Source organism: Scyliorhinus torazame, chromosome 7 (genome assembly GCF_047496885.1).
Source record: "Scyliorhinus torazame isolate Kashiwa2021f chromosome 7, sScyTor2.1, whole genome shotgun sequence".
NCBI lineage: Eukaryota > Metazoa > Chordata > Chondrichthyes > Carcharhiniformes > Scyliorhinidae > Scyliorhinus > Scyliorhinus torazame.
In genome coordinates this window covers 26706678-26722630 of record NC_092713.1, presented here as the reverse complement: position 1 = coordinate 26722630, position 15953 = coordinate 26706678, and the positions used below count along the sequence as shown (strand labels likewise).

The following is a 15953-nucleotide window of genomic DNA, read 5'->3' as shown; positions in this document are numbered from 1 at the left end:
CGCAGATCTTCATGTGGTACCCCCTCCCCATCACCGCCGCCCACCCTCCCAAAACCCGGTCAAGCAGGCAATGGGGCCCTGGCCAATGCCCGCCAAACCGGCATCCGCAACCAGAACCTTTTCCCGAACCAGCTTATGGCAATGTGCGTCCATGTGCAACGTGCAGCTGCCGTTGTCAGCGTGGCTGCTGACAGTGCAGACCCCAATGGTTCCAGCGCCCTGGTAGAGGTCGGCGCAAGTCTAGATGGAGAGGAGGCCAAGATGCAGCTCCATTGCCTGGTGGCACCGTGCGTGGTCGCCATCCTCATCCCTGTGTAGGTAACTGACCATGGAACTGGACACGGGGGCGGCAGTGTCGGTAGTGGGCCAGAGCACGTTCAACAGTATTCAGTGTTGATTTTGGTGACCACCTCGGCTCATCTGGCTACATACACTGGGGAACAATTGCAGACGGTGCAGACCCCCATTGTTTATGGTCATCAATCAGTCCAACTCTCTCTGATCGATTATAGTTCCAGGCGATGGTCCCAGCCTCCTGGGGCGCGATCTGCTTGAACTGGCACCGCATCCTACAGGTAGGGTCCGGAGGGCTGGGCCAAGTTTTACAGCCCGGTCTTGGGACCATCCAAGGTGCCATAGCCAAAATCCATATCAACCCGGAGGCTCAACCAAGTTTTTTTCAGGACATGGACCATATCTCACGCTTTGGTGGGAAAGGTGAACGCAGAACCTGACCCCCTGGAGAACCTGGACATCATTTGGCCTGCGCGTTTTTCTGATTGGCTGCACTGGTGGTCTTGGTTCTGAAAGCGAATAGGACCATATACCTCTGCAGCGACTACAAATGAACCATTAATACCTCCTCGAGAATGGACTGATACCCAATAGAGGATCTCTATGCCAAGCTTGCTGGCGGGTGCACGTTCACCAAGCTCAATATGAGTAATGCCTACCTACAGCTGCGCTGGATCAGAAATATGTCACCATCAGTATGCAGCATAACCTTTATGAATATACCCAGTTGCTTTTTGGGGTTTTGTCGACTTGTGTGATATTTCAACGTGTAATGGAAAGTATTCTGCGCGGCCTACCACGGGTCGTGGCATACCTTGATGATGTTCTGGTCACGGCAGAACAGGAGCATTTGCGGGGTCTAGAGGCGGTGCTCCGGTGGTTTTTGGAGTTTGGCATAGGCCTGCGCCATTTCACGCCAATGAGGTTGTCTACTTCGATTATTGTGTGGACCGTGGCGGGTTGCACCATACAGCTGCCTCCCGCTCTGACGGACACGACTGAACTCCGCTCATTTCTGGGTTTGGTGAACTACTCCTGCAAGTTCGACCCAAACCTGGCAGTGGTACTGGCCCCTCTCCACCTCCTTTTGAAGAAATGCTGGGCAGCTATACTCGTCTGGCGACTTGACCCACTATGACCCGGTTAAACCCCTGATGGTCACTTGCGAAGCATCGCTTTATGGGATTGGGACCGTCCTGGCCCATTGCGGTAGAGAACAGCCAATCGCTTTCACATCCTGGACACTGACCGCTACGGAGCGCAAGTACACGCAGATGGAGAAAGAAGTTTTGCGGTGGGCTTCAAAGTGAAAAGTTCCACCAATACATCTGTGGTTGCCACTTTGTTCCTGGGCCTACTTTGAGATGATAAGGTGACTCTACCCGTCACGTCGGCACGCATCCAGCTGTTCATCACTTACGAGTACTCTTTTGGGCATCGGTCGGCGGCTCAGATAGGACATGCTGATGTGCTGTGCTGGCTGCCCCTACCAACCGAAGTCTCATCTCCCCCTCAGGTGGACGAGATGGTGGCCGTGTTGAATTTTATGGACTCCCTGCCAGTCACCCCGTCTCGCATCCGCGAATGGATCCGGATGGATCGCATCCTTGCCCTGGTGTGACATCTCGTCATCCTCCTAGGTGGTCAGCATCGACAGTTGCCCGGTGAACTACGGGCTTTTTCTTCCAGGATGTCTGAACTTGGTATTGAAGACTGGGTCCTACTTTTGGGGTACACGGGTTGTGATCCCAGCTACCAGCCAGTCACTCCTGTTGCGTGAATTCCACAACGGGCACCCGGGGCGACAAAGATGAAAATGCTAGCACAAAGCTATGTGTGGTGGCCGGGACTCTATGCAGACATTGAAAAGTTGGCTCAACAATGTCCCATTTGCCAGGAACACCAGCAGCTGCCGTACCTCTCGACATTTGGGAGTGGCCGGGCAGCCCCTGTTCCTGGATCCATGCGGACTTCGCTGGCCCGTTCATGGGCTCAACGTTTCTCTTGTTAGTGGATACCTAGCCCAAATTGTTATAGGTCCATCAGATGGAGACCATAACCTCTAATGTGACGCTGGAGAAGATGCATCTCTCCTTTTCACGCATGGCATCCCTGAGGTCCTTGTGACAGACAACGGGGCTTCCTTAACGAGGCATTTCTTAAGACCAATGGCAATCGGCATGTGAGAACACCAACCCCCCCTCACCGGGTATACAACGGTTTGGCTGAAGAGGGCGTCCAAACCTTCAGGCAGGGCCTCCGCAAGCAGAAAACGGGCTCACTGGACACACGCTTGGCCAGATTTTTGTTTGCGTACCAGACCTCGCCACATACCATAACGAGGTGGCTCAGGCGGAGCTACCCGTGTGCCAGTGACTCCGCATTCAGTTGGGTTTATTAATTCCGGATATCAGGGCAAAGGTGCGCTGTGCCCAGGATCAGCAGGTGCGCAGCCTTGCTCCGCGTGATCCACCCAGTCTTTGCCCAGGTGGACTAAGTATTTGTTCGAAATTTCACCCTCTGTGCCTGTTGGCTTTCCAGGACTATACTTCGGCAGACTGGTCCGGTGTCCTATCGGGTTCAGGTTGGAAACCAGCAGTTAGGGCGGCATGTGGATCACCTATGGGCGGGCCGACCACCTTATGTCCCCAACGGTTCCAGAGGATCCGGGCCCGAGGACCAGCAGTCCTTTAGACTTTGAGGAGGAGGGGGTTGGCCCTGCCGAAGCCTATGGTATTGGGGCTCTGGTCCTCCCAGAATCCCTCGGATCATTTGCGCTCCCCACTAAAAGGGGCGGAACAACCGTGAGCTTCCGGTATGGAACCGGCCGGCTTTACTCACCCGGTTGGGAAGCACTTGCTTGGACTCGCTGCTTATACTTTGAAATAAACCTCCTGTTTAACCTTGCAACTTGGTGTGGACTCCATCCTTTTTGGCAGGCATAATAGATCTCCTGGTACTATTTCAAAGAAGAATAGGGGGAGTTATCCCCAAGTTCCTGGCCAATATTTCTCCCTCAGTCAGCATCACTGAAAAACAATTGCCTGGTGATGATCATATTGCTGTCTGTGGTTACTTGTTGTGCTGCTATCTTTCCTACATTACAACTATGACTATAAAAATGTAATGTTTAGTTTGTACAAAATGAAGAGAATAATTATTTATGGTTTGGATTTTATCCCCTCTGGCAGCTTGGTTGGTCTATTGGTCCAGAACACCTGATAAAACATCTGCAGACTGTTCAACAAAACACCATTTATACTTGCTGCACTCCTATTCAGGTACGAAGGTTTAACTCTAAAATCCTTATAAATAACGACTACTTCAGAAAACAATCCGTGTTCCTTGCTTGAACAGTTTAATCAAGCACAGAAGGAAGCCATTCACCTCATCGTTCCTGTGATGCCAGCTCTTTGAAAATGTTATCCAGTTAGTCCTGTTGCTTTTACTTGCACAGCATAACCCTGTAATTCCCCCTCACCACCCCCATAATTATTTATTCATTTCTTGTTTGAAAATTACTAACTGAATCTGTTTATGAATGCTTGAATGTTTAGCTTTTATTAGCCACTAAAACTGTTTAAATATATTAATTAATGTCTCCATAGTCCGAGATCACGATAGGCTGCTTTCCCCTTTTGAGGGGGAGAGCTGACTGGTGGTGATTTAATCTGAGGATCACCACACCTCAGGCGAGGGGCAAGGTTGAGAAGGTGGGGCCTTCATGAATAACCTCAGCCGGTACGGGAATTGAACCCATGCTGTTGGCCTCGCACTGCATCACGAACCAGCCAACTGGGCTAAACCGGCCCCATGACCGGACAGCTGGTAGTTCGAATATAAACCAACCAAATATAAAACCAACAACCACAAGTATTTGGGAATTTTTACTCTGCAATCAAATTCTGTTTACATTGAAACGTTCAGCTGTCTCGTTTCTTAGTGTGCTTTCTTTTCAAAGGTCGGGTCAGCTTCCTTATTGGGTTCCAGACCTTGCCCGCTGCAGCACTTTAAGTGGCTGCTCAGTACCTTCCTGTATGATAGTCCAGCTGAGAAACTGGAGCTCCGATCGTGAAACTATCTTCTCCATTTCTGCTGCCCTGGTACCACTGGGCTGCACAGCTCTTTTTTTTTTTTAGTTATATTTTAATTCCATGACCTTCATTCCATGTGGGAATGGGAATTCCTGGTCTGCAGCTCATCCTCAGGAAGTAGTACAATTTTAAATTTGCTGCACATATGTGTCTCAGATCAGGCCAAATGTTTGTGTTAACTTATTTCCAATCGGTACAAATCTTTCATCATAATTTCAGGCTTACAATACAAAGGAAGCAAAGCAAATCTCAGCTGAAATTTAGGGAAGTTGCAAAATGGTCCTTCGTTTACAGCACTGCCTCCGATATCTATCTAAATTAAAATGTTCAGCGAGGACAAATACTTTGAAAACTTGTGGTAAATTCCAATATTAAAACATCAACATTTCCTTGCAGTACGAGTATAAAAACTGGCTCGTCATGCTACAGTTGTATGGAGGTTTACCAGGGTGTTGCCTGGTCTGGAAGATGTTAGCTATGTGGAGAGGCTGAATAGATAATGATATTTTTTATTGTCACAAGTAGGCTTACATTAACACTGCAATGAAGTTACTGTGAAATGCCCCTAGTCGCCACATTCCGGCACCTGTTCGGGTACACGGAGGGAGAATTCAGAATTCTCAGCTGGTACGGGAATTGAACCCGCGTTGCTGGCCTTGTTCTGCATCACAAACCAGCTGTCTAGCCCACTGAGCTAAACCAGCCCTAAACAGACTCGGACTGTTTTCATTAGAACGATGGAGGTTGAGGGGTGACCTGATAGAGGTCTACAAGATTATGAGGGGCATGGATAGAGTGGATGGGCAGGCACTCTTTCCCAGGGTGGAGGGGTCAGTCACCAGGGGGCATAGGTTTAAGGTCCGTGAGGCAAAGTTTAGAGGAGATGTGCGAGGCAGGTTTTGTACGCAGAGGGTGGTGAGTGTCTGGAATGCGTGCCAAGAGAGGTTGTGGAAGCAGATACATTAACGGCGTTCAAAAGGCATCTTGACAAACACATGGATAGGATGGGTATAGAGGGATATGGCACTCGGAAGTGCTGAGGGTTTTGGCCAAGGGTGGTATCATGACCGGTACAGACTTGGAAGGGCCGAAGGGCCTGTTTCTGTGCTGTAATGTTCTTTGTTCTGTTATGCCAATAGGTGCTGTTGAGATGAAGATCACCAATGCAATTAAATGCTCTGTTTATGAATTAAGGGCCTGTGATACCCTAACTCTGCATTTCATTTCTAAACCTGAGTATATCTGGTGAGATGTCAATAATCTCACAGGCTTAAATTTTCTGGCTCCTCCTGCCGGCCAGATCTTCTGGTCCCATCAAAGTGAATGGCTTGCCACACTTCCCAGTCCTGGTCTGGTTTGGAAAATTCCACCCACTGCTTTCAGCCTGGCTGTAATTAAAGGCTCTGGTCATTGTGGTGCAAACCTGTGATTCCTTCCTTGGTGCTGGGGCCTTCAGGTGGCATTGTGTTTTGAGGCAGATTATAAAAAAAAAAGCTTCATTGAACTATTGTTTAAACTATTTCGGTGGATTCAATCTTAGGCCTGCATATTCAAACCTCCTCTTCTGTGAACCAGCCTCTAGATTCCCTCGCATCTTCTGCAACTCCAAACCATCGTTCTCTGTGGTTTGTTAATTGTGGCTAGCTACAAAAGGTCACAGAGACATTGATATGTCTGGACATGTCTTATTGGATGAACAGAACTATCAGACGGTCTGAGGCATGAACATTCTCCTTCCAAATTCTTAGTCATGTGACCCTCTTACATCATCAAGTGGGCGGTAATATTTGTCTGCAGTCCAACGCGTCAACTCTATTTTTTTAGGGGCAATTTAACATGGCTAATTGACGTACCCTGCACATCTTTGGGTTGTGGGGGTGAGACCCACGCACACATGGGGAGAATGTGCAAACTCCACACGGACAGTGGTCTGGGATCGAACCCGGATCCTCGGCAGCGTGAAGCAGCAATGCTAACCACTGCGCCACCGTGCCGCGTCGCCCCCACATCCACTCTTTCAGTTCTGACCTCCCCAGAGCTACATCTCTCCCAAATCTTTGTCTGTGTATATTTACATATTAACCGTTCTCCCCACAAGTCTCCCTTATAGGTTTAGGCAGTCTGAAGGTTTCACGACTTTCCCTGATCATGTCCGTGTGAGGTTTGGAAGATCGGTAGTCTCCCCTTTGGGCTTTGACTCGGTTGGTCTTTGCCAAGAGTTGCAGTATCTGCATTATCAGTTTAACTCTCAACATCTGATTCTCTCAAATATATAATCGAAGGTTCTTCTTGAGGAACGAGGATCAGATTTCTCCTGTTCTTTAATTCTTATTGTGCTTCCTGTGATGTGAATCAAGATCGTTGATGATTGTCATCCCTTTGGATGATGATACCTTCTCTGCTTAGGTCTCTGATCCAAACCTTGTTTGCTTTGTTCAGTTTGGGCAAGTTTCTGGTATGGTGCCACCTATTGTAACTGGAGGCTTGTTGTTTTCTGTAGGATTCTTCTCAACCCTGAGTTTTCTGATAGCCCCAGTCTGCTAACATTGGGATTAATTTGTTGAGGATATGCGATAGCAATATTTCTCTTTCCTACTTGTTTCAAAGATTCTGTAACTCCTCTCCACCTGTAAAAAAAATATATATATATACCTTAGGAGTGATTTTAATCCCTGTTAAAATGCCAGGGTTACTTAGGAAGATCCTGTTGGCTCCACTGTGGCTGTCAGTCTGTAGCGCACAAAGACTCCGTGAGACGAATAGAGTGAAGTCGACGAGGCTTTATTAAGCGTGTCTGTTCCCCCGCAGCTCAATAGTAGACTGGCCTACAGGGGAGGACTCCGGCTTCTTATACTCCGCCTTCAGGGCGGAGCTAGAGGTCAACGGCCAACCAGGACCCGGGATCTGTCAGCCAATGACATTAGGGCTTCCGGTCCCACATGACCCCCAATACATACTACCACATTCACCCGTTGTCAAAAATGAACCCGGCGGGGTGATGCTTCGTATGGTGGTAAGGGTTTACAGGGCTGGTCCTGGGAGGAAAAAAAAACATTCACATGGCAATACAGTATTGTACAATTTTGTCCTGTTTCAACTATTTATAGAGGGTATAGAGAGAAAAGCAAAATGTTCTTGTGAAAAGTCCATATTTTGATTTAGATCGACGCCATGAGTCGGTCGGGCGGTCTGGTCGTCCGTGTCGATCGCCTCGGTCCCGGTGGTGGTGGTGGTGCTTGTATCGGTGTTGTCGTCTCCGGGAGCCTTACGGTTTCAGCTTGGGCTTTATTCTTGGTCGGGCCTGAGGGGAGGGGAACCGATCCTCCTGGGAAGGGGGTGGTCACGGGGTGCGGCTGTGGCAGGAAGGGGGGGGGGTGAATGGTGTCGGGGGGGGTGTGTGTGTTGCCGGCGGGCGCCAGATCCCGCAGGGAGACCGTCTCCTGTCGGCCGTCGGGGTACTCCACGGAAGCATGCTGCGGGTTCGCGTGGAGGAGGCGAACCCTTTCGACCAACGGGTCCACCTTATGTGCCCGCACATGCTTTTCGAGCAAGATGGGTCCTGGGGCCGCCAGCCAGGTCGGCAGCGACGTTCCAGAGGAGGACCTCCTAGGGAAGACAAGGAGACGCTCATGAGGTGTTTGATTAGTGCTCGTACATAATAACGACCGGATGGAGTGGAGAGCGTCTGGGAGGACTTCCTGCCACCGTGAAACTGGGAGGTCCCTGGACCGTAGGGCCAGTAGGACGGCCTTCCAGACCGTGCCGTTCTCCCTCTCTACTTGCCCGTTCCCCCGGGGGTTGTAGCTGGTATTCCTGCTTGAGGCTATGCCCTTACTGAGCAGGAACTGGCGCAGCTCGTCACTCATGAAAGAGGACCCCCTGTCGCTGTGGATGTATGCTGGGTAACCGAACAGTGTGAAGATGCTGTTCAGGGCTTTAATGACTGTGGCCGCGGTCATGTCAGAGCAGGGAATGGCAAAAGGGAAGCGGGAGTATTCGTCCACCACATTAAGAAAATATGCGTTGCGGTCGGTGGAGGGGAGGGGCCCTTTGAAATCGAGACTGAGGCGTTCAAAGGGGCGGGAAGCCTTAATCAGGTGCGCTCCATCCGGCCTGAAAAAATGCGGTTTGCATTCCGCGCAGATGTGGCAGTCCCTTGTGACTGTACGGACCTCCTCTAAAGAGTATGGGAGATTGCGGGACTTGATGAAATGGAAAAACCGAGTGACCCCCGGGTGGCAGAGGTCCTCGTGGAGGGTTTGGAGGCGGTTAATTTGTGCGTTGGCACATGTGCCGCGGGATAGGGCATCGGACGGCTCGTTCAGCTTTCCGGGATGATACAAAATCTCATAGTTGAAGGTGGAGAGCTCGATCCTCCACCTTAAGATCTTGTCGTTTTTGATTTTGCCCCGCTGTGCATTATCGAACATGAAGGCTACCGACCGTTGGTCCGTGATGAGAGTGAATCTCCTGCCGGCCAGGTAATGCCTCCAATGTCGCACAGCTTCCACTATGGCTTGGGCTTCCTTTTCCACTGAGGAGTGGCGGATTTCTGAGGCGTGGAGGGTCCGGGAGAAAAAGGCCACGGGTCTGCCCGCTTGGTTAAGGGTGGCCGCTAGAGCTACGTCGGAGGCGTTGCTCTCGACCTGGAAGGGGAGGGACTCGTCGATGGCGCGCATCGTGGCCTTTGCGATATCCGCTTTGATGCGGTTGAAGGCCTGGCAAGCCTCTGTCGACAGAGGGAAGGTCGTGGTCTGTATTAGGGGGCGGGCCTTGTCTGCGTACTGGGGGACCCACTGGGTGTAGTATGAAAAGAACCCCAGGCAGCGTTTCAGGGCTTTTGGGCAGTGCGGGAGGGGAAATTCCATGAGGGCGCGCATACGTTCGGGGTCGGGGCCTATTATCCCATTGCGCACTACGTAGCCCAGAATGGCTAGCCGATTGGTGCTAAAAACGCACTTGTCCTCGTTGTACGTGAGGTTCAAGGCTTTGGCGGTCTGGAGGAATTTTTGGAGGTTGGCGTCGTGGTCCTGCTGGTCGTGGCCGCAGATGGTTACATTGTCGAGATACGGGAACGTGGCCCGCAACCCATGTTGATCAACCATTCGGTCCATCTCCCGTTTGAAGACCGAGACCCCGTTTGTGACGCCAAAAGGGACCCTTAGGAAATGGTATAATCGCCCGTCTGCCTCGAAGGCTGTGTACTTGCGGTCACTTGGGCGGATGGGGAGCTGATGGTAGGCGGATTTGAGGTCCACGGTGGAGAAGACTTTATATTGGGCAATCCGATTGACCATGTCGGATATGCGGGGGAGAGGGTACGCGTCTAGTTATGTGTACCTGTTGATGGTCTGGCTATAGTCTATGACCATCCTTTGTTTCTCCCCTGTCTTCACTACTACCACCTGCGCTCTCCAGGGACTATTGCTGGCCTGGATTATGCCCTCCTTTAGTAGCCGCTGGACTTCGGACCGAATGAAGGTCCGGTCCTGGGCGCTGTACCGTCTGCTCCTAGTGGCGACGGGTTTGCAATCCGGGGTGAGGTTCGCAAACAAGGACGGGGGTTGCACCTTGAGGGTTGCGAGGCCGCAGATAATGAATGGGGGTATTGGGCCGCCGAATTTGAACGTAAGGCTCTGTAGATTGCATTGAAAATCTAATCCCAGCAAGGTGGGGGCACAGAGTTGGGGAAGGACGTTTAGTTTGTAGTTTTTGAACTCCCTCCCCTGCACCGTTAGGGTAACTATGCAGAATCCTTGGATCTGTACGGAGTGGGATCCAGCAGCTAGGGAAATTTTTTGTGCGCTGGGACAGGTGGTCAAGGAACAGCGTCTTACCGTGTCGGGGTGGATAAAGTTCTCCGTGCTCCTGGAGTCGACTAGGCATGGCGTCTCGTGGCCGTTTATTAGCACCGTTGTCGTCGTCGTCTGGAGTGTCCGGGGCCGAGCCTGATCGAGCGTAATTGAAGCGAGACGTGGTTGTAGTAGTGGAGTGGGGTCCGTTGTTGCCGTCCAAGATGGCGTCGGGGATGGACAAAATGGCCGCCCCCATACATCGCACGTGGCTGGTGGGTCACAAGATGGCGATGGGGGTGGACAAAATGGCCGTCCCCACGCGTCGTACAGGTCTGGGGCGGTCCAAGATGGCGGCGCCCTTCCTCCCCTCGTGGTGGCCGGGACCCAAAATGACGGCGTCTGCGGGTCGCACATGGGGCGCTGAGGGGGCTGGGGAGCGCTAGGACCGCGCGGAGCTCCCTCACCGGGGACAGCGGTGGTCGGGACGCAAGTTGGTGGCGCCGGCGGGTCAGACGTGGCGCGCAGGGTGGGGGTTAGGGGGGCGTTAGGGACGCGCAAAACTCCCTCTTCTCCGTGGAGAGTGGTGGCCGGGACCCAAAGCGGTAGCGCCGGCGGGTCATACATGGGGTACGGGGAGGGGGGTTGGGGAGCGGAAGCGGCGTGCAGGGCTCCCTGTTCTCCTGGGACCGCGGTGGTCGGGACCCAGAGCGGCTGCGCCTGCGGGTCGTACATGGCGTGCTGGGAGGGTTGGGGCGCGTAAACGGCTTGCAGAACTCCCTGTTCTCCCGGGACAGCGGTGACCTCGCGGGACCGGCACACAACCGCGTAATGGCCCTTTTTCCCGCAGCTCTTGCAGATAGCTGCGCGGGCCGGGCAGCGCTGCCGGGGGTGTTTCGCCTGGCCACAGAAATAACAGCGGGCGCCCCCGGTGTGACTCGGCATTTGGACCGCGCAAGCCTGTGGGGTGTCCGGGGGGGGGTGGGTTTGTCGCGACGGGCACGTACGGAGCCCAATGGGCTGCCGCTCGGTCGGGGCCGTAGGCGCGGGTATTACGCGCGGCCACGTCTGGGGAGGCTGCTAGGGCCCGGGCCTCTGAGAGTCCTAGCGACTCTCTTTCTAGAAGTCTTTGGCGGATTTGGGAGGAATTCATACCTGCCACAAAAGCATCGCGCATTAACATGTCTGTGTGTTCATTTGCGTTCACCGAAGGGCAGCTGCAGGCTCGTCCCAAAATCAGCAGCGCGGCGTAGAATTCGTCCATCGATTCTCCGGGACCTTGCCGTCTCGTCGCGAGCTGGTAGCGAGCGTAGATTTGGTTAACTGGGCGGACATAGAGACTTTTCAATGCTGCGAACGCCGTCTGGAAATCCTCCGAGTCTTCGATGAGGGAGAAGATCTCCGTGCTCACCCTCGAGTGCAGGACCTGTAGTTTTTGGTCTTCTGTGACCCGGCCGGTGGCCGTTCTGAGGTAGGCCTCGAAACAAGTCTGCCAGTGCTTGAAGGCTGCTGCCACGTTCACTGCGTGGGGGCTGATCCTCAGGCATTCCGGAATGATCCTGAGCTCCATAGTCCTTTTTAGGCACGCTTAATAAATTGTAGCGCACAAAGACTCCGTGAGACGAATAGAGTGAAGTCGATGAGGCTTTATTAAGCGTGTCTGTTCCCCCGCAGCTCAATAGTAGACTGGCCTGCGGGGGAGGACTTCGGCTTCTTATACTCCGCCTTCAGGGCGGAGCTAGAGGTCAACGGCCAACCAGGACCCGGGATCTGTCAGCCAATGACATTAGGGCTTCCAGTCCCACATGACCCCCAATACATACTACCACACAGTCATTTTAACCTGCTTGGTCAAAGTTGGTGGCATCTTTCCAAAATTATGTCAGATCACAATGTTGTCAATGGGACCGACTCCACTTTTAGCTCAAGCCTATGAATGGAAGTGGCTATAGCCCTCCTGTCTGTTCAATCTGGGACAAAGAGGAGCTGCCCCCAAGTGAGACCGGAATTTTTAAAAAAAGTGTTCAAGGGAATTGAATATCACTGGCCAGGCCAGCATTTGTCGCCCATCCATAATTGCCAGTGAGAAGGTGGAGGCGAGCTGCCTTCTTGAACTGCTGTCCATGTGGTGTAGGTACACTCTCAATGCTGTTGGTGAGGGCATTCCAGGATTGTAACTCCATGACAGTGAAGGAACGGTGATTATATTTCTAAGTCAGGATGGTGAGTGGCTTGGAGGAGAAGTTCCAGCTGGTGGTGTTTCCATATGTCTGCTGCCTTTGTTCTTCTAGATGGTAATGGTCATGAGTTTGGAAGGTGCTGCCTCAGGTGACTTGGCGAGTTCCTGTGTGTTCCTGTCTTCTTGTGGGAGACCATGAGCAGCAGGAGTGAATTCCACCTAAAACCTAAGCACCATAAGGACATTTCAGACCTCCCCTCTGCTCTGGAACCCCACCCAACAGCTTATGACTTCCAGAATGAAAAATTCATCACCTGGGATTGGTCAGTAGTACTAAATTGAGGCCCAGGCTGATTTCTACAACAGTGGGTGAGCTTCCAACTCCCCTCCCCACTCGACGGCCTGACACGTGACCCGAGTTAAAATCAGAGCCATCATGTTCTCAGTCTGACCCTCAACTCTGCGATGGGATCAATTTGGATCTTATAATGCAAATACAGTCTTAAAGGTCACCTGAGGTGGATTCCATGGACTGCGAATGAACTGAGGCAACATAATGAATTGAGCGAGAGTTGCTGTTATTATTTACAGTTTGTAGTGTGCAGGCAGGAAAGGCGGCAGGGCCTGACTGGTTCCCAGTTGAATTTTGTAAGAAATTTAAGGACCAGTTGGCGCCGCTGATGATGGGAATGTTTGAGGATGCGATAGGTAGGGGTGTCTTGCCACAAATGATGGGGCAAGCTTCTATTTTGTTGCTGCTAAAGAAGGATAAGGATCCAGTGGAGTGTGGGTTGTACAGGCCCATATCTCTATTGAATGTAAATGCCAAGATATTTGCAAAGATGTTGGCGTCAAGGTTGGAGGGATGTCTCCCGAAGGTGATTGGCGAGGATCAGACGGAATTTGTGAAGGGAAGGCAGCTGTTTTTGAAGTGAGGTGGTTGTTAAATGTGGTCCTGTATCCAGCGGCGGGAAAGGTGGCGGAGGTGGTGGTGGCACTAGATGCAGAGAAGGCATTTGATTGAATAGAGTGGAGGTACTTGATAGCGGTATTGGAGAGATTTGGAATTGGGCCAAGGTTCGTGGCTGTATAAGGAGCCGATGGCAAATGTTCGCACGAGCAACGTGAACTCTGGGTACATTGCGCTGTACCGCGGTACGCTACAGGAGTGCCTCCTGTTTGCATTGGCTATAGAACCCTTAGCCATTGCCTCGGGGCAATGGAAGAGCTCGGGGCTGAGGAAGGAGATAGTGAGGGGGGAGTGTGGGGCGGGGGGGGGGGAACATAGGGTATCCCTGTACGCTAATGATCTGCTGTTGTATATCTCGGAACTGAGCACATCGGTGGGGAGTATGATGGAGGTGGTCCAGAGATTCAGGAATGTCGGCGGGGAGAATGATGGAGCTGGTCCAGAGATTCAGGAATGTCGGCGGGGAGTTTGATGGAGCTGGTCCAGAGATTCAGGAATGTCGGCGGGGAGAATGATGGAGCTGGTCCAGAGATTTGGGAACGTCGGCGGGGAGTATGATGGAGGTGGTCCAGAGATTCAGGAATGTCGGCGGGGAGAATGATGGAGCTGGTCCAGAGATTCAGGAATGTCGGCGGGGAGTATGATGGAGCTGGTCCAGAGATTCAGGAATGTCGGCGGGGAGAATGATGGAGCTGGTCCAGAGATTCGGGAACGTCGGCGGGGAGTATGATGAAGCTGGTCCAGAGATTCGGGAACGTCGACGGGGAGTATGGAGTATGATGGAGCTGGTCCAGAGATTCGGGAACGTCGGCGGGGAGTATGATGGAGCTGGTCCAGAGATTCGGGAACGTCGGCAGGGAGTATGAAGGAGCTGGTCCAGAGATTCGGGAACGTCGACTGGGAGTATGATGGAGCTGGTCCAGAGATTCGGGAACGTCGACTGGGAGTATGATGGAGCTGGTCCAGAGATTCGGGAACGTCGGCGGGGAGTATGATGGAACTGGTCCAGAGATTCGGGAATGTCAGTGGGGAGTATGATGGAGCTGGTCCAGAGATTCGGGAACGTCGGCGGGGAGTATGATGGAGCTGGTCCAGAGATTCGGGAATGGCAGCGGGGAGTATGATGGAGCTGGTCCAGAGATTCGGGAACGTCGGCGGGGAGTATGATGGAACTGGTCCAGAGATTCGGGAACGTCGGCGGGGAGTATGATGGAGCTGGTCCAGAGATTCGGGAATGTCAGTGGGGAGTATGATGGAACTGGTCCAGAGATTCGGGAACGTCGGCGGGGAGTATGATGGAGCTGGTCCAGAGATTCGGAAACGTCGGCGGGGAGTATGATGGAGCTGGTCCAGAGATTCGGGAATGTCAGTGGGGAGTATGATGGAGCTGGTCCAGAGATTCGGGAACGTCGGCGGGGAGTATGATGGAGCTGGTCCAGAGATTCGGGAATGGCGGCGGGGAGTATGATGGAGCTGGTCCAGAGATTCGGGAATGTTGGCGGGGAGTATGATGGAGCTGGTCCAGAGATTCGGGAATGTTGGCGGGGAGTATGATGGAGCTGGTCCAGAGATTCGGGACGTTCTCTGGGTATAAATTGAATTTGGGCAAGAGCGAGTAGTAGGGGAGGTGGTGGTGGGGCTGTCATTCGATTTGGCGGTAACCCATTTCAGGTACATAGAACATACAGTGCAGAAGGAGGCCATTCGGCCCATCGATTTGCATCGACCCACTTAACCCCTCACTTCCACCTTATCCCCATAACCCAATAACCCCTCCTACCCTTTTTGGTCACCAAGGGGCAATTTAGCGTGGCCAATCCACCTAACCTGCGCATCTTTGGACTGTGGGAGGGAACCGGAGCACACGGAGGAAACCCACGCAGACACGAGGAGAACGTGCAGACTCCGCACTGACAGTGACCCAGCGGGGAATCGAACCTGGGACCCTGGCGCTGTGAAGCCACAGTGCTATCCACTTGTGCTACCGTGCTGCCCGATCATGGGGTTGCCCGAGAATGGGGAGGAGTACAAAAATATAATTTCACTAGTTTGGTGGGAAGGGTGAAGGCCGATTTGTTGAGGTAGGACAACCTCCCTCTGTCGTTGGTGGGCCAGGTGCAGGCAGTTAAAATGAATGGTTTGCTGCGAGTCTTGTTTTTATTTTAGTGCCTGATGGTTTTTTTATTGAAGTCCTTTTTCAGGGGGTTGGACAAGTTGATCTCCTCGTTCGTTTTGGGGGGAAGGTGGCCAGGATTAGGAGAGTGGTTCTGCAGAGAGGACGACAGGCGGTGGGGTTTGGGGGGGGGGTGAAGGGAGACTATTATTATTGGGCGGCGAATGCGGAGAAGGTGCGGGGTTGGAGCAGGGAGGAGGGAGGCCCTGTGGGTAAAGACTGAGGTGGGCTTGTGTAGGGGGTTGGGGTTACAGGTGTTGGCAATGGCACCGCATCCGATGGCTCCAGGAAAGTATTCATTGAGTCCGCTGGTGGTGGCCACATTGAAGATTTGGAGGCAGTTTAGGCAGCATTTTAAGCAGAGTGACGGGTCGGCGGGGGGAATATCGAATTGGGGGAATCATGGGTTTGAGCTGGGATGCTTGCGAGGTTTTGAAGGTGGGATGAGAGG

The 15953-nt window shown here is 52.5% G+C and overlaps 1 protein-coding gene across 1 annotated transcript in view; it reads left to right on the top strand.

Annotated features, from left to right (window-relative positions):
* Window positions 1-15953, top strand: part of LOC140426100 (kynurenine--oxoglutarate transaminase 3-like) — a 102398-nt gene that overhangs the window by 53073 nt on the left and 33372 nt on the right. Inside the window, exon 10 of the mRNA XM_072510455.1 lies at window positions 3486-3575. Within this exon, the coding sequence (XP_072366556.1) occupies window positions 3486-3575 (90 nt within the window). The remainder of the gene's footprint in view (window positions 1-3485; window positions 3576-15953) is intronic.